Consider the following 23,378-nt stretch of genomic DNA (forward strand, 5'->3'; position numbering starts at 1 on the left):
GGTTCAACAACTAACTAAAAATCAAAATAAGTGACAAGGTATTTGCAGCTTTTAGCTGTTCAAAAACCGGCCATCTATTGGACAAACATTGAAGAGCATGTGGTAGGGTGAGGGGAAGGCAGGGGCTGACAAGAGGGCTGGCACATCAGAAAGGCAAGGGGCTATTTTTATTTTTGTTTATTTGTTGGTTTTTAAAATTGTGTTGAAGTATAGCTGATTTACAGGGTTGTGTTAATTTCTGCTATACAGCAAAGTGCCTCAGTCACAGACACACACACAAACACACACACACATGCTTTTTCATATTCTTTTCCATTACGGTTTATTATAGGATATTGAATTTAGTTCCCTGTGCTAAACGGCAGGACCTTGTTGTTCATCCATCCTATAGAGAATAGTTTGCCTCTGCTAATCTCACAGTCCCAGTCCATCCCTACCCTCCCACCCTGCCTTGGCAACCACAGTGCTGTTCTCTTCATCTGTGAGTCTGTTTCTCTTTTGTAGATAAGTTCATTTGTATCACATTTTAAATTACACATAGAAGTGATACATGGTATTTGGCTTTCTCTTTCTGACTTAACTTCACTTAATATGAGAATCTCTAGGTCCGTCTGTGTTGTTGCAAATGGCATGATTTCATCCTTTTTCATGGCTGAGTAGCATTTCATTGTATATACAGCATGGGGCTACAAGGTACACAGCTTTTGGAATCCAAGAGACCTAGTGTTGACTTTGACTCCTGCTACTTACTACCTATTACTTACTTGCAGGTTACTTTAATCCTCAATTTACTCATTTGCAAAATGGGAATAAGCTTACCCATCTCCCCAGGTCCTTTGGGGAATAACTGAAGTAATATATGTCAAGTTCTTCTGAGGGCTGAGGATACAGAAATTACTCAATAAACTTCATAAAGCTTTCTAACGTTGTGGCAACACATATCGCTAAGTTCAAAGCTGGTCATCTGCAATGGATTTCAGTGTTTCCACATGCCCACAGACAAACATAGAAGGGTGCTGGACCTGAATGGTAGTGCCTGAGGATGATCCAGCCTGCCAAATCAGGCTCTCTGCAGTGTGCCCAAGCTGCCAAGCAAAGAACCCCTGAGTAAGTCTCTGCTGAATATCCCAGGACACTGTGGCAGCAGACACAAGGCACAGAACCAGCAGACACCTCAAGGAGAGACCAGATGCCGACGGCCAGCCATTAGAGCTAACCGCATAGTTTGCATTTTTCTAGTTGATCCCTGACTTACCAACGTGACTATACTTGCACAAATAACTAGTCAGTCCCTTTCATCTTCACTTAAGACGCCCCTGAAGAGCATCAGCTTTATTCCTGCTCTCAAGTGTGTCCTGGAGTTGGGGGCCTTTATAAAGAAAGCCAGGCGGGCTTTGATAGGAAAGCCCACCACCTGCAGCCGAGAGAGGAGGAAGACCTGCAGAGTCAGCCTGAATTCAAACCAGTTTTCCCAGCCTCCAGAGAGACAGAGTGGCCGTGAATGTCTTTTGCCCTTGAGCTCTGAACAGAGACTGTTAGAAAGGGAGGAACACAGAAGACGACCCTAAATCTCGGCTCCAAAGTCTGGCTTCCGGGCCCAAGGTCCTCATGATGACTTGAGCTGGTCTTCTTTCCTTTGACTAAAAATGTCCTTCCAGAAAGCATCCCTCTCCGACTCTCCTCTGCCACCCTCTCCAAATGAAGAAGTGCTCAAGAAAATTCTTTTAGGCTGACAGCATCCAAAGCAAACACACAAGTCCCCAAGAGATTCCTTTTAAAGTAGACATGATGCTGGAGAGAGCAGCACCCAGACAAGCTTTGCAAGAAATCAGAGGGGGTGGCTTTTACGAGGAAAAGATAATCCACCAGTGGAAAAAAGAGTGACTTCCATGGCTGTGCTCTTCTGGTTCTCATAATACCACTGACTCCAGGTCTGTGCAGGGAGACACGGCACAGAGAGAAAGCAGGAAACAAAAGAACCATCACTGCCTGCAATAACAGACGACTCTCACAGGTGAGTGAAAGGAGTCGCACCCAAAAAGACAACATGCAGGAGTTCCCCTTGTAGCTCACTGGTAACAAACCTGACTAGTATCCATGAGGACGCAGGTTCGATCCCTGGCCTTACTCAGTGGGTTAAAGATGCGGGGTTGCCGTGAGCTGTGGTGTAGGTTGCAGATGCGGCTCAGATCTGGCGTTGTTGTGGCCGTGGTGTCGGTGGCAGCTGCAGCTCCAATTGGACCCCTAGCCTGGGAACTTCTATATGCTGCACATGAGGCCCTAAAAAGAAAGCAGCAACAACAAAAAAGACAACATGCAAATGTATAATTTCAGTTAAAGGAAATCAAAGAAGAGGCAACAGACCGATGAGGATACAGGGCAAAATACTACTTACCTTGGGGAAGGAGTGTTGTCAGGATGGGCAGAAAAAAAGCAGAAAGTTTCTGGGGTTGGTGAGAATGCTCTATACATTCATCTGAGGGGTGCTTTCATGAAGGTAAATACTAAAAATCGAATGAGCCTTCTAGAAGTACCTGTGTACCATAGTGTATGTATATTTCAATTGAAAAGTTAAGAAAAAATAGATGCATGTGAAATAGCACACATTTTGTGGGAATTAAATGGACTCCGTTTAGAAAAGGGGCTTTGCTCTCGTGTGCCGTGAACACATGACTAGGGTTAAGTAAGCTTAACCCTTAATACCTGAGGTCCAAGTAAATATTTAAAAAAATTTAATGACATTGTAAGAGGCACAAAGAACTGTGGCATACACAGTTGGCTCAATCTTCTCCCATTCTCATCCACCCTCTACCCTGCCACTTGTATAGGTGAGTCTGAAACGTTAAACACTCACTTTCCGAGTGTCCTTGCAGCTACAGAGAGTTGGAAGACAGGGTCCAGGCCAATAAAACAAAAAAGCAGAGGTCTGCTGTGGTTGGGAGTGGGGTTCTGGGTCAGGTTTTGCTTTCCTTAAGAAAGGGGAACTATAACTGGTACTATTCCTCTTTCCCCCAAACATGGTAGAAGGAGCTACATCAGCTACCTTGCAACCATGAGGCAGCACATTAACATGCTATGGAAACCAGGATGGACTGAAAGAAGGTAAACGGTTTTTGATAGCACCATTCAGTTTGGGGCCAGCCCAAGACTGCCTGCCCTCACACCTCTTATATGAGAAGAATAACCCCCATTTGTTTAATTCAATATATTAATTGAAGCCAGATTCATTCCTAATGACTGGAGAAATGAACTAATACCAATAGCTACCATTCCCTGTTATCGCCCTGTGCCAGGTACTCTGCCAAGCCCTTTTTATGTATTATGTCCTTCGACCATCATGAGAATCTGATGGGGCAGGTGTTGTGATGATGTCCTTAAAAGCGGAGAAGAGTGAGGCCCAGAGACGACCTCAAAGATAGTCAGTGGCAGAATTGCAAGTGGAACTCGGGTCCATGGGCCACCAAAGGCCTTGCTGCATTCTGGGGTCTCCCCAAGATCCAGGCCCCTCTCTTGGTTGTGTCAAATACTAATTGGAGAGCCTCAGACAAGATACTCACTCTCCCCAAAGCTCAGTTTCCTCACCTGTCAAGAGAATGATGAGGCTTAGATAATGTGAAAGCACTTCTGTAAACCTTGAGTGTTAAGTATGCAACATTACACGCCAGTGTTTCTTTCCTTGGCTGGAATACATGGAATGTGAGAGATCAAGTTACCAAGGTCGTTTGGGCTTAAATGCCCTTGGTTTCTGTTGTTCCTGGCACCAAATGTAACAACCTAGATTAGCCTGACCTTCCCCGGCCCACCTCCTTCCTCTCCCACTGCACTCACAGGAGCAATGCAGACCTTTCCAAAGCTGTCAGATGGCAGTGATATTTGATACACAGTGATGTGATCTGGAATCAAACCTCCTGCAGAACGAACCGATTCTGCAGGACTATTGCCAAGGGTGGGGTTTAAGAAAATGCCTCTGAAAGGTGCTCAGGCGTGTCGGCCTGGGTCTGAACACCCACTGCTCTGCCCTGGCCCAGAGAGATGGTCTGACAGCCTCTCTGTCTGGTACTCCATGGCTGCAAAAGTGAGGGCCATGAGTCTCGCAAGTCTGTAAACTTGCGACTGTGGTGCTTGAGCCAGGGACTAAACAGCCCAGAAATTTGACAGAAGGGGATTAAAGAGCATTCCAACATCCCCGTCCATCAGCGGCAAGGGCCCCATAGCGTTGGACAGTCTGGGAGCAGAGCCTCACTCCCCCTGCAGTAAGGGAGGAAATTAAACGCTACCTTTGTGGAGACCTGGGCCTCTGGGTACCGATTTGAGCCCTGCAGGCACAAGTAAGAGCTCCTGGGGAAGCAGCAGAACACACAGGTTAAGAGTTTGGGTGTGGGACTTCCAGCTGTGGCTCAGGGGAAACGAATCTGACTAGTATCTATGAGGATGCAGGTTCGATCCCTGGCCTCGCTCTGTGGGTTAAGGATCCAGGGTTGCCGTGAGCTGTAGGTCGCAGATGCGGCTTGGATCTGGCATTGTGGTGGCTGTGGCATAGGCCAGCAGCTGCAGCTCTAGATTCCTAGTTCTAGCCTGGGAACTTCCATGTGCCTCAGGGCCACTTCCATGTGGCCCTAAAGGCAAATAATAATAATAATAATAGTCTCATCATAATGAGTACTGATTGAGGTCAGGGAGTGCCAGCTAGACCTTCTTCTGACAGGCAAAGACATTGGAAAGACCTTACCCTACAGTCACATGTGTATGATGTTATCACTGGGGGAAGCAGGTGAATGCTCTCTATTATTCTGGAAACTACTTGTGAGTCTATGATTATTCAAAAATGTAAAATTTTTTAAATGTTTAAATGATTTTTATTTTTTCTATTATAGTTGGTTTACAGTCTTCTGTCAATTTTCGACTGTACAGCAAAGTGACCCAGTCACACACATTCTTTTTCTCACGCTAGCCTCCATCCTGCACCATCACAAGTGACTGGATAGAGTGCCCAGTGCTACAGAGCAAGATCTCACTGCTCATTCCTTCCAAATGCAATAGTTTGCATCTATTAACCCCAGATTCCCAGTCCATCCCACTCCCTCCCCCTCCCCCTTGGCAACCACTTCTCCAAGTCCATGAGATTCTAAAAATTTTATTTTTTTTTAATAAGACCAGGCACCTAAATGTAGCCGATCATTGTGAGACCCCAGGCTTTTGAACATAAACCCTTCAGGAGCTGGTTGGTAAGCCTGCTCCTTTCTACATTGTCATCAGAAGACAAATACAAAGCAACAATACATTTCAGGTGTGGCTTAAAATGCCAGTAAGCTAGGTCTGGGCATATTCCTGACATGTACCCCCAACAGTCTATGCCAGTCTGTGAAAAGATTACTAAAATTCTGGGTTAAAAAAAATGGAGGCAGAATGATTGAAAGTACAGGAATGTTATATCTTCCATTTGTTTTGGCAACAACTTTTCCATCTTTATTAAACATGCATCGAGAGGATTCGCCACTGCCTTGCCTTTGGACAGTGATTCCAAAGAGCACCAGACAGAAACCCGTGCACCCCTTGACTAACGAAGTTGTATCGTGTCAAAGCTACGGCTGTTTGGCAAGTTTGATTATCTGTGTGCTTTTCACAATGGACTGAACAGCTACCCAGCATGAAAGTTTTTTTTTTCCCCATCAGGGACCATTATCCTACAGCAGACACAGCAGGCAATCACTCTGGTGTTGAAAAAGGCAACTGCTAAAACGATTTGAGACAGAAAGGAGCATCTCTTCAAGGAGCCAAGGGAAAGTGAAGCAGGTGTGTGTTCTGTCCCCTCATGGTGAAAGGAGCCAGCGGTTGGTACATCCGGAAGAAGAGGCCAGCTGCTGAAAGCGGAGGTAAGAAAAGGCCCTGCTCTTAGCAGAACTGTGGAAAACACCAAAAAACGCCACACAGTTTGATAAGCAGGGTAGGAAAATAGAAGCTAAAACTTAGAAAAGCAGGAAGGAATAAGCATTACTTAAAAAAAAGAAAAGAAAAGAGTCCTCAGGTTTTGAACGCCCATAAACCAGAAAAAGCTTCCCTGAGAAACGAAATCCCAAAACAAGGAAAAGATTAATACAATAGAGCAGTATATGGCCCCATTCAACACAGCAGGAGGTCATGTGCACAGGTTTTCAAAGGAGACGAAGGCAAAGACAGAGAGCAAAGACACCCATCTGAGGTCACAGGGGCTTTCTAATACGGTGGGTTTTGGGTTTTCAGAGGACGCGTCCCAACAGGAAAGAGGGGATGCTGGAGAAAACGAACAACCAGATCCAGGAAGCTGCAACACTGTTGCCAGGAAGGCAGAAATGGAGAATGCCCAGGACCACAGAAAGGGCTTTTGAAGCAATTTCGAACCCTAATTCTTGACACCAGGTGTCAAGAGGGGTCAGGAGGAATAGAACTGCTTGACTCCCACTTTGCTTCCACTTTCCTGCCAAGGGGAATAATTTTCAAACTACACGTGGTAGAACAAGCATGGCTACATGGGAATGGATGTTTCATGTTTGGGAACTGATTCTCTATGTGGAAAGGGCTCCCTCAGCCTTTAACTTCTTTAACTTCTGACTCTTGGCCAGGTGAGGGATGTGCCACAGCTCTGATTCCACCTGCAACCACAGACCTCTGGAGGCGTCAAATCATGGAGACAATGGGAAGGGGGCTGATGGAGACAGAAGTCATTCTGACTGCAAAGGAAGAAGAAATAAGAAGAAGAGAAGCAAAATTTGTGACGAGGTGCTGAAGAGAGAGTTTGTGATGGACTATAGCGGGTAGCGTGGGGTCTTGAGGGCCACCTCCAGAAATTCACATTGGGTATCAGGCATCCTGACTTCTACAGGCAGCTGGCAGGAGGGATGTGGTGATGAGCATATGGGGGTTGTTCCATGGCTTCAGAGAAGGTTAACAAACAGAACCCCACAGTGTTGGTTAATTACTTGCTATAACCAGGAGGAAGTCCTCAGGGCTGTGCCTGAGGAATGATGACCTTGTGGCTTAACAAATTTGCAAAGGAGTCAACTGGAATCCTAGCTGGTGGGCTGATGGCATTTACAGGCAGGGACAGCAACCACAGCCTGGAATGAGGACCCCGAATTAATACAGCAAAAGTTAATAAAGACAAAGAGGCTTTTAAAAGCAAGCATTTACCTATGCAAAAGATTTAGTATATTGAATGGTCTGTAAACTCAACAGGGAACAGGAAATGATGGATGTGGCTTCCAAAACAATAAACGCAATAGTAGATAGGACCAATAGGAGTGATGCGAATATAAGGAGAAGTATGCTGGGGACAGGGGCAGATGGCAGGCAGAGTTGGGCTCTGAGTCAGACTCCCCTCTGCCTTCATCCTGGCTCTGCCACTTAAGGCTGTAGAAAGATGGTCAGTGCCGTGCGCATCTGCTTCCGCATCTATCCAGTGGGGAGGAAGATGGTACTAGTACTATCTCATAGAGCCATTTTGAGGATTAAATGAGGTAGATGTACGTAGAGTGCTTAGAATAGTGTTTGGTGCATGGGAAGCACTCAGAGAATGTCACGAAGGAGAAGAAAATGCGAGGGAGTTGGAATGGTAAGACCACCATGAGAAGGTGTGTGATGCTGGGTTTAAAAAAATGAAATATGAGAGTTCCCGTTGGGGCTAAGCAGTAAGGAACCCGACTAGGAACCATGAGGTTGCAGGTTCAACCATAAGGTTGCTCAGCCGGTGAAGGATCCGGCGTTGCCGTGAGCTGTGGTGTAGGTCACAGACACGGCTCGGATCCTGTGTTGCTGTGGCTGTGGCGTAGGGTGGCAGCTACAGTGCCACTTTGAACCCTAGGCTGGGAAGCTCCATATGCCACGGGTGTGGCCCTAAAAAGCAATAATAAGAAGAAGAAATAAGAAATATGGTATATATGTGAGTGCATTCAACTACCTCTATTAATTTGTGTCTCTTCTCTTCTGGACTCTCCAGATCAAGGGGAGCAATAATAGCTCCAGTGCACTCTTCATAGGTGCAACCTCAGAGTATTCAGTTCAGGGGTCACATCTAGAGAAGGCCACTGTCAATGAAGAGAACTACAAAGAATCAAGCCCTAAAGGGAATCGTTCTCCTGACCCCGTTGTACATAGAACAAATTTACCAAAGCCTGTGACTAGTGAGCTGAAAAGGAAAGACAATGGTCTTCAGATATGGGGATGGACTGGGGGAGAAGGAGGCGAATCCTCTGCGACTCCGGAGGGAAAGGCTGAGAGCATAGTGCAGACCTTGCCAGGAGGCTGGTTCCAGCCGCATCTAAGGAAGACCATTCTTTTTTTTTTTGCTTTTTGCTTTTTAGGGTCTCACCTGTGGCATATGGAAGTTTCCAGGCTAGAGGTCGAATCAGAGCTATAGCCGCCGGCCTACTCCACAGCCACAGCAACTAGGGATCTGAGCCACATCTGCCACCTACACCATAGCTCACGGCAACACTGGATCCTTAATCCATTGAGCAAGGCCAGGGATCGAACCTGAGACCTCATGAATACTGGTTGGATTTCTTGGTTTTCCAAGACTTCATAGATACTAGTCAGGTTCGTTTCCACTGAGCCACAACAGGAATTCCTAAGGAAGGCCATTCAAAGACAAGCAAGCTGTTCCTCAGGGAAGCTGCTGCCGGCTGGAGGAGGGAGAGCCAGATCCTGGGAATGCTTGGGTAGAAGTGGGGTGGCTGTCTGTCAGGGATGGAGGAGGTTAGGTAAAAATCACATTTAAGGTCTTTTTTGACCCTAATAGTTTATGATTCTATAAGACAAAAGAGCCCAGAATATATGTAAGATGCAGCATTTAGAAGTAAAGCATTATTCATCCACTGCAGTGGAGTCAATAGGTTCACTATGAAGCCTCCGTCTTGCTAAAAATCAACAAGGGTGATTTTGATTTAAAAAAACAAAAACAAAAACACATACAACAACAACAAAAACAACAAAAAAAACCTAAATAAATTTAGAGGAACCATAAGTGAATTTTATTCGAGCACATATATTCAGGGATAGACTTAGCTAAAGATCCAAGCAATAAAAGACTATTTATCTTTTTTTTTTTCTTTTTAGGGCTACCCCTACAGCATATAGAAGTTCCCAGGCTAGGGGTCAAATCAGAGCTGCAGCTGCCAGCCTACATCACAGCCATAGCAACTCAGGATCCGAGCCTCATCTGCAACTGAAACCACAGCTCAGGGCCACACCAAATCCTTAACCCATAGAGCGAGGCCAGGGATTGAACCTTCATCCTCATGGATCCTATGTCAGGTTCTGAACCCACTGAGCCACCATAGGAACCCCTCTCATTATCAGTTTTGCAGTGCTGTATTCGACAGATGCATAGACAAAATACCTGAACTAGTTTCCTCATAAGTCAGGTTAAAAGGGGCCTGTCATTCTTCAAGGCTAAGGTGATCATCATGAAACATGGGCTGTCTGTCTGCTCTATACATCCAGAACACAGGAATATAGAGACATGGAAAGTTACAAGAAGCAAAAGTGGAAAGGGTAAAAATGGAAAACTTTTTTTTTTTTTTTTTGTAATGTATCAAAAAAACCCTTCACGACTTTCTCTTGGAAAGAGGCAAATGAGACAAAGACTGACTTCGTTTTGCAAGGGGAGGCAAGAAGCACGTTTTGAACAGCACCAGCATGTGTGGTGCTATGTGCTGAGATAATGGGAAAGATCATCTCATGACTCAGAGACGAGCAGATGGTCTGTGGGAGCTGGAGAAGGACTTTTCCCTCCTCGGTGGAGTGCTGGGGACTAGGAGTGGCAGGGGGTGGAGGGCTTGCCTGAGCCTGAAGCCCAGCACTTACCAGGGTGTAAAACAGGATCAGTAGCTGGAGGAGAGTCCTGTGGGCAACTGTGTGCCATTTAGTTCTTGTACTGCACATGCTGTGCACCCATCCTAAGTGTAAGACTCTTCACTGCAGTGTTGTTTGTCAAAGCAAAAAACTAGACATTACCAAAATGTCCCATGGTTAACAAATGGTTAGTCATGGAATGTTCATATCCTGGAATATTCTAGACAACACACACACACACACACACACACACACACACACACACACACACAAAAGCACAGCAGAAATGAATCTGACTAATATCCATGAGGATGCAGGTTCAATTCCTGGCCTTGCTCAGTGAGTCGGGGATCCGGCATTGTCATGTGCTGTGGTGCAGGTCAGAGATGTAGCTTGGATCCCCTGTTGCTGTGGCTGTGGTGTAAGCCGGCAGCTGCAGCTCCAGTTGGACACCTCGCCTGGGAACTTCCATAGGCTGTGGGTGCAGCCCTAAAAAGGAAAGAAAGAGAGAGAAAGAGAGAGAAAGAAGGAAGGAAGGAAGGAAGGAAGGGAGGGAGGAAGGAAGGAAGGAAGGAAAGAAGGAAGGAAGAAGGAAAGAAAGACCTGTATGTGCCAATAACAGAACAATAGCCAGGATTACGTGAGGTGAAAAAAAAATAAGACACACACCGGTGCGTGTATACTTGTACTTGAGGGATGATTTCTTGGAAGTGAATCATGTCTACGTGGGGTTGTTCTACCACAGACACTATGAAGATGTCTTGCTGGCATCCAGCCCTGGAAGTGCTCTTCAGGGCCCATCCAGTGCCCCGGGGGGTACACTGGCTGCCTCCTGCTATAAAGCTCTTCCTCCATCCCTCCTTCAGACAATTGCTGGTTTACCCGCTGAGGCTGCCGGGATGTTACAAGATGTTACAGAACAACCAGTGATGTCTATCAGTCTTTTTTAAAAAATTGAGATATAATTTACATGGAATAAAATTCACCATTTAAAAAATGTACCATTCATTGGTTTTGAGCATATTCACAAGGTTGTGCAACCATCACCAGTATCTCATTCCAGAACACTGATATCACCCCCAAAAGAAACCCCACAACTACTGGCAGCCACTTTCCATTTTCTCCTCCCCCTCAGCCCCTGGCCATCATTAATCCACTTCTTGTTTCGGAGTTCCTGTCGTGGCTCAGCAGAAACAAATCCGACTAGGAACCATGAGGTTGCAGGTTCAATCCCTGGCCTCGCTCAGTGGGTTAAGGTTAAGGATCCGGCATTGCCGTGAGCTGTGGTGTAAGTTGCAGATGCAGCTCGGATCTGGCGTTGCCGTGGCTGTGGCTACAGTTCCGATTTGACCCCTAGCCTGGGAACCTCCACATGCCATGGGTGTGGCCCTAAAAAGCAAAGAAAAAAAAAAATCTACTTCTTGTTTCTACAGACCTGCCTATTCTGGGTATTTCAGATAAATGGAAACGTACAAATATATGGCCTTTTGTGTCTAGCCTCTTTCAGCTACCATGGCGCTTTAAAGATCTGTCCATTTTTGTAGCACATATCAGTACTTCAATTCCTTTTTATGGCTGATTATTAATATTCCATTGTGTAAATATACTCATTTTACTTATTCATTCATCTGTTGATGGACATTAGGGTTGTTTCTGCTCTTTGGTTATTAAGAACAATAGTTTTACAGTTTTAACTCTTACATCAGTGACTTATGTCAAGTCAATTTTGTATGGGGTATAGAGCAGAGAGTCTAACTTCATTTTTTACCTGTGGATATCTAGTTATTCCATGACCATTTGTTGAAAAAAAATTTTTTAAATAATTTAAATTTCTCTCCTTGAATAGTCCTGGCACCCTTGTCAAAAACCAGCTGACCACAGACGAAAGAATTTGTTTCTAGACTCTCAATTTTATTCCACTGATCTATATGCCTGTCGTGATGCCAAACTATACTATCTTGATTAAAGTAGGTTTCTAGTAAGTATTGAAACTGAGAAGTGCGAGGATTCCACCTTTGTTCTTCTTCAATATTGTTTTGACTAATCTGGGACCCTTGAATTTCCATATGAATTTTAGGATCAGCTTGCCCATTTTTGCAAAAAAGGCAGCTAAAATTTTGACATAGGTCACTGTTGGGAGTATTAACAATCTTAAGACCTGAAATTCATGAATACAAGATGTCTTCCTCTTTCTTTCCTTCCTTCTCCCTTTCTTTTTTTCTCTCTCTCTTTCTCTCTTTGTTTCCTTCCTTCCCTCCCTCCTCCTCTTTTTTTTTTTTTTGGCTGCCCTTGCAGCATATGAAGCTCCCAGGCCAGGGATCGAATCCAAGCTGAAGCTGCAACCTACAGCACAGCTATGGCAACACTGGATCCTTAACCCACTGTACCACAGGGGGGACTCTTAGTTAGTTCTTTAATTTCTTTCAACAGTGTTTTGGAGTTTCCAATATGTGCTTTGTACTTCTTTTGTTAAATTTATTTGTAAATATTTTGTCATTTTGATATTATTATAAATGAATTTGTTTTTTAATTTCCTTTTCAGATTATTTATAGCTATTGTATAGAAACACACCTGTCTTTTGTATGTTGACCTTGTATCCTGCAACCTTACTGAACCTGTTGATCGCTATTAACAGTGTCTAGAGGAGGATTCCTTAGGACTTCCTATGTATAAGGTTATGTCATCTGCATAAAGATGGTATCTTCTTTTCCAACCTTGATGTCTTTTATTTCATGCTCTTACCTAATTGCCGTGGCTAGCACCTCCAAACTCGAGCAGACATCCAATCCTTCTCTTCTATCCTTTCTCTCCTCAACCATTGACCTGAAAGGGGGAGGAGCCCCTATAAAACTGGATTTTAATATGCAGTAGGATATTCTCTGTCTTTGCAGCAGGTTCAGGCAATACTTATTCACTTTTTTTGTCAGCCATTTTTGATCAAAACTATTGGCCAGAATACAAACTAAATGGAGGTGGCGGAGGCGGGGGGCATGGGAGAAACCTACAAAGAATTTACAGAACAGGGTGACTTTAGGATTACATGAGAAAGTACTCACTGGCTAGGAGTTTTTCTGAGTGGGACACTAACACTCATTAGCCACCAATATAACACGCATCATGCTAGGATTGGCTGAGTTCATAAGATATGCTCAGAGGACGAGCAAAACAGGTGTGAACTATTAGAGATTGGTTTATGTACATGCATTATTATTTTAGGAAAATATTTCATAGGTAAATAGTGTTCTCATGAATCAGTGCCACACAGGGCAGTAATACAGAAAAATGATATATATATCCTTCTAAAATTTATTTTCTGAAGAATTCACAAGAAAATGCTAGCTGTGATAATCTCAGGGTGAGGACTACAGGGGTGGGGATGGAATTTCATATTTTCTAAACTGAGTTTGCCTATTACATACTTGTAGTTACACACACACACACACACACACACACCCTAGCCATGGTTAGCTAAGCAGGGATTATGAACTCCTTTATTTCTTCAAGTTTTTCTCCATTAAAAAAGAACTCTACTAAATGTTACTGCAAAAATGAAACACCATGCGGAGTGAGTATGTAATTCGGGGCCCCATCAAAGAGAATTCTGCTCCTCCCTTGGAAATACCTGAGGGATGAGCAACCAGGGAATGGTCTAGAAAAATGAAGGTGGGGTAATCTAAGTTCAACTCTCCAGGACATGTCTGTCATTGCTGCTGGGTAAAAGAAGTGAGCGCGGAGGTGTCCCTTCGACAGGAAACAGGAACTGAGTGGGCAGCTCAAGGGGGTGGAGCTGGCCTTTGAAACAGGAAAGGGCAGAGTCTGTTTCTGGCTGGCAGAGGGCCCTCAAGTTTTTCAGAAAATGCTGGCACAGGTACAGCATCCTCTAGTCACGAAAGGGTAGGGACAGGCTACACGGCTAGCCTGTGTGGTTCAAATTTATGACAAAACAAAACAAAAACCCCAACAGACACGGAGAATGGGGTGGAAGGGCCTCTGAGCCTGAGTGACAGAGGGTGGAGGGCAGACGTTTCAAGGCACAGGTTTAAAGACTTTAGGAAACTCACAGGCCCGTGCTGGTGGTCGGAGCTCAGGTCAGAACCCTTGAAAGCCATGGGGGCAAGAAGTTTTTGCTTCTCAGGGCTGACGTCAGAATCTGCACTGCAGAGGCCAGGTACTGTACAGAGCGGAGCCAGAGGGGACACCCAGGGTGGCCCTATGTAGAGATTAAACCTGAAGTAGGTCCCGGGAGGGTAGGAGGATCCCATTAGTCTCAGAAGCATTGCCAAGTTCCTTCTTTCCTCAAGCTATTCCTTTGAGCATCTTTGTTTAATGTTCTTTTTTTTTGGGGGGGGGAGGGGTTGTTTTTGCTTTTAATCCTATCCTTTTCACTTGTAACCAGGCATTCTTGCACTTGGAAAAAAAAAAAAAAAGTCCTCTCAACTTCTTAGCAAAATTAACATTTTCAACATTCCAACCAATTTTGAGTTTGTGAAGAGGAAAGGTAGGTGATTTCAGGCTCAGGCTGGTAAAGAGTCAGGGGCAGGATGCCTTGTGGTTGCCAGCAAAAGGGTAGCAGCAGTGAAAGAAGAGACTAGAATAAACCAGGAGGGAGAGTGAAGCTGGCTGTGGGGGCTGTGTCCTCGTGCCCTCTGTCCCTTGTTGGGCAAACATTTCTCAGGTGCCAGAGGGTCCAGCTGACATGCGCTGGGTATTTACTATAGGTTGAACCACAGGAAATTAACAATTGTCTGTCATTTTAGGATCCATCAACATGGCAATTTCCTGTGATTCAACCTACCACGTGTGTTCTAAATGGTGCACGTACTCATCACATGTATTCCTTACACTAACCTATAAAGTGGAAATGATTGTGGTATTATTAAATGCTTGTGTTATTATGTGTTATACAGCGAGGAACTAAAGCTCGGCTGCGGCTGTGTAACTCCCTCATGGTCACAGAGCAAGGAGTGGAGTCAGCACTGGACTCGAATCCGGGCAGTTGAACTTCCACGCTTACTGTTATACAGCCTATACTCCTTTCCTGAGTTGAGATCTGAAGACTGCCAAGCTCTGGAGAGAGTTCTGTCTGCATCCTCAGCTGATGTTTCTCTAAAGTGAGACAGGATCGGCCAGGTCTTGGCCGAGAAGGCATCAGGACTATGGCCTTTTGCTCTGTTCAGAGTCGGCACGAAGCTCACAAAGCCCACACAGTCAACCTGTTCCTCTGGTGGGACATCCTTACCTGCAATCAGGGATGGCTTCCCAGTATATTACTGGAAGCTACATTGACCTTTCGATCAGTTTGAATAACCCCAAATGAGCGGCTCATTCAGAGCCTTAGGCCAACCAAGAAGAGGATGCCAAGTTCTTCTAATCCCAGGCCTGGGTTTCTGAAAAAGCCATCTAATTCCATCTGGCCTCTAGACTCTGTCTCTCTGATCATGTGTTATCCCGAAGCCTGGGTCATCTTCCCAGAACTCCATTTTCATTATGTCAGTCTTAGAACTGAAAATAGCTTCCCACTGCCTGGACTCTCGAATTTGGCTCCATTACTTAGCCTGGTCCACCTTTAGTCTCATGGGTTCTTAATGGCTCTCCTCTTCAGGAAGCCCATTCTCACTTAATGGACACTTCCACAATCAATTTGCTGCGTATGCCTGCCAGGCCTTGCTCATTGAGTTTCCTTCTCTTTACCTCTTTATCAGCCTCACTGCTCTTCTTTCCTACCATCCCAGCTTAGCCTCACATCTTCCCAATGGCTCCTTCTAACTCAGCTTACTAATACTAAATTCTCAGCTCTTTGAATTCTGAGGACACAACCTATAATTTGTCTTGTGACCAATATTTTAACTCTCTGAATGATATAGAAGGAAACTCAGGGACAGAGCTCATGCTGTCTATGGCATTCATTTCTTCAATATTTATCAAGCACCCACTCAGTGCCAAGCATTGTGGCACACAGAGGCAGAGGAAGACATAGGCCCTAAGTTCAAAAGGGCGATGGTTTAGAAGAGAGATGTATTGGGTTGGACCATGTGAAATTGTTTGTTTTTATAGGCTAAAGATGGCTCAGTATTGGCACTTTAATATGGCTCATTCTAAATATAATTATCAAGTAATGCAGTAAGGTCAGAAGTGGAGATACAACCAGAGCATTTAGCAGGTAGAGAGGAGGGTCATTGGCTTATCATGTCATGCCTGAGACTTTTGGAAGGTAGTGATAGCTGTACTGCTGAGCAGAACAATCTGGAGTCAAGCAACAAGGGAAGGATATTATAAATAGAGACAACATGAAAAAAAGACAAGGAGATAAGAAAGAACCAGAGCCAGACAGTAGGTGTTATGGGCTGAATCACACCTCTCCAAAATGTTTGTGCTGAAGCCCTAACCCCCAGTGCCTCAGAATGTGACTGCATTTGGAGAGAAGGCCTTTAAAAAGTAAAGTTACATTGGCTGGTTAATGATGGCCATTCTGACCAGCGTCGGGTACCTCAGAAAACGAAATGTAGAACTACCATATGACCCAGCGATCCCACTCTTGGGCATATATCTAGACAAAACTTTCATTCAAAAAAGATACATGCACCCCTATGTTCATTACAGCAGTATTCACAACAGCCAAGACATGGAAACAACCTAAATGTCCATCGACAGATGAGTGGATTAAGGAGATGTGGTACATATACACAATGGAATACTACTCAGCCATAAAAAAGAGCAAAATAATGCCATTTGCAGCAACATGGATGGAACTAGAGACTCTCAGTATGAAGAGAAGTAAGTCGGAAAGAGAAAGACAAATTCCTTATGATATACTTAGATCTGGAATCCAATATACGGCACAAATGAAACCATCTACAGAACAGAAACGGACTCACAGACATGGACAGCAGACCTGTGGTTGCCTTGGGGGAGGGGGAGGGAGTGGGATGGACTGGGAGTTCTGGGGTAATAAATGCAAACTGCCACATTTAAAATGGATAGACAATGAGGTCCTGCTGTATAGCACGGGGAACTATATCCGATCACTTGTGATGGAACATGATGAAGGATAATGTGGGAACAAGAATGTACATATGTATGACTAGGTCACTGGGCTGTATTGCAGAAATTGACAGAACATTGTAAATCAACTATAATTTTTAAAAAAATTTTTTAAAAAGAGGGAATTAAATTAAAAGGAGGCCACTAGGTTGGACCTTAACTCGGTCTGGTTGGTGTCCTAAGAAGAGATTAGGGCATATACAGAGACACAGGGAGTGCAGGCACACAGAGAAAAGCCAAAGTGAGGATGGACCCAGTTAGAAGGTGGCTGCTTGCGCGCCAAGGAGAACAGCCTCAGAAGAGACCAAACCTGCTGACACCTTGATCTTGGACTTCTAGCCTCTACGGCTGTAAGAAAATACATTTCTGTTGTTTAAGCCACATATCAGTCCTTGGAATTTTGTTACAGCAGCCCTGACAAACTAATACAGTAGGAGTCAATGAACTCTTTGAGGTGCCTAGAGGGTAAAGCAAAGAATGGCAAGGGAGGAGACTGGAGTGATGGCATGCGGGGCCTTGCCTACTGTATTCAGGAGCTTGAGATTTCTCTTGGAGTGGGGCGGGGAGCTTCTGGAACGCTATGAGCAAGGAGGTGGCAGAATTGCAAGGTTTCATAAGTAGAGCTCCTCAGTGGCAGTGAGGAAGATGGATTTCATGGGGCAAGACTAGAGGTAGAAAAAAACAATTTGGGGAGTTCTCATTGTGGCGCGGTGGAAATGAATCTGACTAGGAACCATGAGGTTGTGGGTTCGATCCCTGGCCTCGCTCAGTGGGTTAAGGATCTAGCATTGCTGTGGACTGTGGTGTAGATCACAGAAAGTAGCTCAGATCTGGTGTTGCTGTGGCTCTGGAGTAGGCTGGCAGCTGTGACATCTCTGATTAGTCCCCTAGCCTGGAAACTTCCATATGCTGTGGATGTGGCCCTTAAAAAAAGAAAGAAAGAAAGAGAGAGAGAGAGAAAGAGAGAAAGAAAGAAAGAGAAAAAGAAAGAAAAAAAAAAACAATTCAGAGGCTGTTAGATCACTGCAAGCAAGCCATTAAGTTCTCAACAGAGAAAGAGTGCTATTGGGGTGGAAAAGGGTAACACTGAGAAACACTTAGAAGGTGAGTTCATGGTCAGGGCTTAAACCCTCCTGGGGGTGTAGGGGAGTGGAGGGGAGGGAGGAGTTGGATGAGTTTCCCACGTTGCTACCTTGAACGAGTGTGTGAACTTGTACCACCAGGGAGGGGTCCAGCGCTCCTGGAGGTGAGATGGTGGGAGCGGGAGAGGGCATTACCAGCATGAGATGTAGGGCAGCCAGGAAGAGATGGCAATGGACAGGTCAGCATTCACATCTCATCTTTTTTTTTTGTCTCATTTTTGGCCACCCCACAGCATATGGAGCTCCCAGGCCAGGGATCAGATGGAGCTACAGGTGCAACCTAAGCCACAACTTCGGCAACTTAGGATCCTCAACCCATTGTGCCGGCCGGGGATCAAACCTTCAACCCAGTGCTCCCAACACGCCGTTGATCCCATTGCGCCACAGTGGGAGCTCCTCAATCTGCTCTTTAAGAGAGATCTGGGCTGGACTGGAGCCTTGGGAGCCCTCAACACAGATGGGAGGTGGGGTCAGCTGTGCCCAGGCCCCACTCATCACCCACATTTTATCATTCCTGTGCACATCAGGTCTTGGCATGTGACAGTCAGATGAGACCCTCAGGTGGCCTGAGCCTCTTTTGCCATAAGCACCTAGAATGTACCTCTCTCCAAGTTGTGATGGCAGGTACAGGGAGGTGCACGCTCTGGGCCCCTTGCCCCTGACGAGGACAGATCTTAAGCTGGCCCCCATTGCCTGCAGCGCAATGTCATGTAACCCGACTTGATATCATGGCACCCCAGCTTGGCTTTCCATGCTTCCTTCCATCTCTCCCTCCTGGGAATCTGTCTTGATACATCCCTTTCACATGAAGTTCGGCTGCTTCTGGAGAAGCCCACCTAAGACGGGGCGTTTAGATGAGACCACTCCAGGACATTGTGCAGCCTAGAGGGGGTCCCCCTGGGGAAGACCAACTCTGAGAGCAGGAAGACGAAGAGATGACTTTGAAGGCGACCGAGGAGGGATGGCAGGAGGGGCCAAGAACAACTGGAAGAGGGATAGCCATGAAAGTCAGATGATGGAAATTTCCAGAAGGGAAGAGTTATCAACAGCACCAAAGCAAAGGAGCCTAATGAGGAAAGAACTGTGTTTACAGAATCTGGTGATCTGGAGGTCCCGTCGTGGCTCAGTGGTTAATGAATCCAACTAGGAACCATGAGGTTGTGGGTTCGATCCCTGGCCTTGCTCAGTGGGTTAAGGATCTAGTGTTGCTGTGAGCTGTGGTGTAGGTCGCAGATTCGGCTCGGCTCTTGTATCGCTGTGGCTCTGGCGTATGCTGGCGGCTACAGCTGCGATTAGACCCCTAGCTGGGAACCTCCATATGCCATGGGAGCGGCCCAAGAAATGGCAAAAAGACAAAAAAAAAAAAAAAAAAAGAAAGAAAGAATCTGGTGATCGTAAGGGCACAAGGACCTTAGGAAAAAAGTTTCCCTAGACTTGTGATCCTGGTCACGTCCAAAGTAATCAGCACTCCATCCTCGCCTGGTGGACCGACTGTCCTTCCCGTCTCCCTTGTGGGCAGAGGGGTTTAAAGCTCACTTACATAAGGAGCTCTAGGATCTGCACCAAGGCATACTCATTTCTAGTTCTGTTTCTGGAACTAGAAATTTTCTTCAGCTGTGTTAAGACTGACAGGTCGGGAGTTCCTATTGTGGTTGGGACTAGTTAAGAACCCGACTAGCATCCACGGGGATGCAAGTGCGATCCTTGGCCTCGCTTAGTGGGTTAAGGACCAGCTTGGATCCTGAATTGCTGTGGTTGTGGTGAAGGCTGGCAGCTGCAGCTCCAATTCAACCCCTAGCCTGGGAACGTCCATATGCTGTGGATGCAGCCCTCAAAAGCAAACAAACAAACAAACAAAAGACCAAGAAAGACGACTGACAGGTAGGCAGTTAGGCATCTGAGCGGCCAGGGTAGGCGTGCGTGCTGATGAGCTTACAGAATCCAGTTGAGAACAGGCTGATGGCCTCAATCTCCCTGGTGGGGCAGGAGGCAGGAGAAGGGTGGGGGGGGAGGCATGGGCAAGGGGAAGGTGTGAATAAACACCAAACTCCACCGTGGAGTTGCCCGAGGGGATGCAGGGATTTAATCGTGGCCTGCGGAGCCAGTGGAGACTGAAGAATTCTTTCCGGGGAGCGTTCAGACCCAAGGTGGGGGCGTGGTGGCCAAGACTGAAGCTCTGGGCTGGAGCTTTTCCATGAGGCAGGCTCATGCGGCTGCGAATGGACCCGTTCCCGCATGTGGGTGGGAGAAGATTGCTATGTTCTTCAAGGATTAGAAAGAAAAATGTTGAAAAAAAAAAAAAAAACTTTAAAGGTGAAAACTTCACATAGACTTTTAACAGGAAAAAAAGTCTCAGTGGCATCATGCAAACTCAGAACTCGTGGCGTGCACCTTTCGTTCTGGCGACAGCTAGAATCACATACTTGGGGGAGTTTCCCTGTTATTATGCGATGTCTTTGTGACCCGGGGGTGAGGGGTTCACAAGGAAGATAGGAGTACAGTTTGCATGTCTCTCAGATTCTAGCGGCATCTAGAAAGAGCCAGGGCGGGCTCTGGGCTTGTCAGCACCTCCTCAATGGAACGCATTTTCATGTTTTTCTCAGCATGGGCTTGACTTGAACAATGAATCCAGAAAAGGGGGGGGAGTGGTAATAAATCACAAACAATCAAAAGCAAGAGAGATGGCCTCTGACTCTGTCACCGGAGCTCTTCCATCTCGCCGGCCTGTCATCGATAGGCTAACTGAAAGCACTCAGAAGATGCTGGAGGCAGCTAAACCCTAGAGACCAAGGCTTTCAGAAGCCTCCTTGCAGCTTCCTTGTCAAGAGTCAAGGCTGCAGCCCTGGACCGAGGAGTTGGGGGCGGGGGGAGCTCTTAGGCCGGGGTTGGGAGGACAAATGAGAGAGCCAAGAGGTGGTGGTCAGGCAGGGCAGAGTGGAAGAGCAGCGAGCCCAAGCCTTGCCTGGCAAATGGGTCTGCCCGGGGCTGGAGGAGGGGCGGGGGAGCGCCTGGAGAGAGCCCCTGGGTCTCATCGATGGGAAAGGCATTTTAATAATTAACCAACGCGAAAAGGCTTGGAGTCAGTAATGCGACCCTCGCTTTTGGAGACCATGCCTCAGGAGCCTGAAGCCGCACTATAGGCTCCGCAGCCAGTGAAGGCTGAGAAGGGTGTGGGAAAACACATGGAACTCTTGGAACCAAATGAAACTTACGACCAGGTCCATTTAAGGCACCTTTGATGAGAGCCATGCTTCTACGCTGGGTGTGTTCAAGGCGCAAACGGAAAAGAGTTCTCCTAAATTACTGAAATTAGCAAGTCCGAGACAAACCTAATTTGAGTTTTTCTCGTCTCGCTTTGTTAATACTCCTCCAGTATCTATGATCAACACAATATTGAGTTTTTCTTTCCCTCCCAGATATTGACTGAAATAATCAGATAGACACTCTCATGTGTAAAAGATAAAGACGCTTGGTCCAAGGATATTTATTTTAGCCCAATCTTCATGTCCTTCCACAGTTCAAGACACCTGGAGGTTTCTTGTTTTTGTTCTGTTTTTGCATTTTAGGGGCACATGGACGTTCCCAGACTAGGGGTCTCATGAGAGCTACAGTGGCGGGCCTTCAGCCATGCCAGATCCCTAAGGCACTGAGCAAGGCCAGCGATGGGACCCTCGTCTTCATGGATACTAGTCAGGTTTTTCACCTGCTGAGCCACGATGAGAACTTTTTTTTTTCCTTCTTTTTTTTGAGGGCCACTAAAATCAAGTTCTTTGGAGGCAGACGGATGGTATAGGGAAGAGAGGATTGTTTTAATCCCCACTCTGCCCTTTATCAGCTGTATGATGTTAGACACTGTAACCAGGCTTTCGAGCCGTGAGTCATCTAAGTGAAGATGGATAACAGCCAGCAGGAAAGATGGGGAAGCACTGGCATGGAGACAGAAGGAGATCAAGGAGAGTGTGACACACAGAAGCGAAGAAAGTGTTTTTAGAAAGAGGGAGTGGTCCACCATGATGAACGTTGCTGCAAAGACGGGCAAGAGATGCTTCCACTGTCTGGCAACATGAAACCAAGATTTCTTTTTCTTTTCTTTGTCTTTTCTTGGGCCACACAGCATATGGAGGTTCCCAGGCTAGGGGTCGAATCAGAGCTGTAGCCGCCGGCCTGCACCACAGCCACAGCAACGCTGGATCCGAGCTGTGTCTGCGACCTACACCACAGTTCATGGCAACGCGGGATCCTTAACCCACTGAGCAAGGCCAGGGATCGAACTTGCAACCTCATGGTTCCTAGTCAGATTTGTTAACCACTGAGCCACGATGGGAACTCCTGAAACCCAGATTTCTAAGTTGTTCTTGGTCCATCATTTCAAGACCAGAAAGATAACACCTTTGATTACTGTGTGGTTTCCCGGGACTTCTTTGCAGGTCTCATCTGTGTAGTACAACAAAAATCTGAGGACAGATTCTCACAAGTCTGGTTCTTCCTTTCACTTATTTTGAGGCTCTCCATGCCCATTTAAGGGAGGATTCTAGGGAAGGAGAGGAAACTAAACCTAGACTATGTAACTTGGGATCGGTTCAGAAACATTTCCTCTTCACGGTCAGTGCATCGGATAACAATATTTTCTATAGTGATGTGCAACAAATCTTTCAAATGCAGTCATTTCACGGTTAGCCTAAATTTAGGCAAACACAATTTCTGAATACTAAGAAAAACAAATGCCATAATAAGCCTTCTAGCACACGGGTCTAAAAATAGTGTATTCCTTCTCCCAGCTCCACACACAAAGGACAAGCTCTTGGACATTAGAAGCACCACCAAGTCTAGAGCTAAGGCTCTCTGCACATGTGTACGGATTTCCCACTGTCCTTCTGACTGCTTATAAGCTGGGAACTTATTTCATCAAGTAATGTTATTACTATTATTATTATTATTATTTTTGCTTCTTAGGGCCACACCTGCAACATGTGGAAGGTCCCAGGCGAGAGGTCGAATCAGAGCTGCAGATGTCGGCCTACACCACACCCAGCAATGCCAGATCCGAGCCACATCTGTGACCTATGCCGCAGCTCACGGCCAGGCCGGATCCTTGACCTGGGGAGCCAGGGCTTGAACCTGTGTCTTCGTGGATACTGGTCGGGTTCCTTACCTGCTGAGCCACAACGGGAACTCCAAGGAATGTTAATTATAATGCCCCTAACTCCACCAAAGGACTAGGGGCATGCAGAACGGGAGGCTTCCAAAGGACTTGGGGAATGGAAGCATCGAGCCTTGAGAGCTGACGGGATTGGCCTAGTTACAGCTCGCACATAAGTGTGCTCCCGCAGCAGCCACCTTAAAACAAACCTCTCTGATCTTCATCT

At 46.0% G+C, this 23,378-nt stretch overlaps 1 protein-coding gene and 2 long non-coding RNA genes across 48 annotated transcripts in view; 2 read left to right on the plus strand and 1 right to left on the minus strand.

Annotated features, from left to right (window-relative positions):
* AOPEP (aminopeptidase O (putative)) overlaps positions 1–23,378 on the minus strand; it is a 396,587-nt gene that overhangs the window by 137,221 nt on the left and 235,988 nt on the right. For 14 of the 44 annotated variants that reach the window (XR_014817669.1, XR_014817662.1, XR_014817667.1 and 11 more), the window contains one exon: positions 12,572–12,652. The exons of 29 other annotated variants lie outside the window; for them this stretch is intronic. Coding sequence is in view for 6 of the 15 variants with exons in the window: in XM_084979721.1 (XP_084835847.1) it covers positions 12,572–12,652 (81 nt within the window). In the remaining 9 variants the exon portion in view is untranslated. Of the gene's footprint in view, positions 1–308; positions 2,161–12,571; positions 12,653–23,378 lie in introns of those variants that run through there. One more of the 44 variants, XR_014817664.1, reaches the window with a different exon arrangement.
* LOC102158497 (uncharacterized) lies at positions 1,881–12,542 on the plus strand. Of its 3 annotated transcripts, XR_014817697.1 has the most exons (5): positions 1,881–2,014; positions 5,674–5,873; positions 6,600–7,711; positions 9,217–9,332; positions 11,509–12,542. It is a non-coding gene; the product is annotated as an uncharacterized LOC102158497 (long non-coding RNA). The 3 variants fall into 3 exon arrangements; XR_014817696.1 differs by lacking the exon at positions 9,217–9,332 and having other exon boundaries at positions 6,600–8,656; positions 10,262–12,542; XR_299114.4 differs by lacking the exons at positions 9,217–9,332; positions 11,509–12,542 and adding an exon at positions 3,025–3,102 and having other exon boundaries at positions 6,600–7,159.
* On the plus strand, positions 13,705–16,803 carry LOC146399429 (uncharacterized). Its single transcript, XR_014817702.1, has 2 exons — positions 13,705–13,997; positions 14,737–16,803. It is a non-coding gene; the product is annotated as an uncharacterized LOC146399429 (long non-coding RNA).

The sequence above is a fragment of the Sus scrofa genome, chromosome 10, assembly GCF_054392235.1.
Source record: "Sus scrofa isolate SSC_HxYL_T2T_F1_AM1 chromosome 10, Sscrofa_HxYL_maternal_Yorkshire_Landrace_v2.0, whole genome shotgun sequence".
Lineage (NCBI taxonomy): Eukaryota > Metazoa > Chordata > Mammalia > Artiodactyla > Suidae > Sus > Sus scrofa.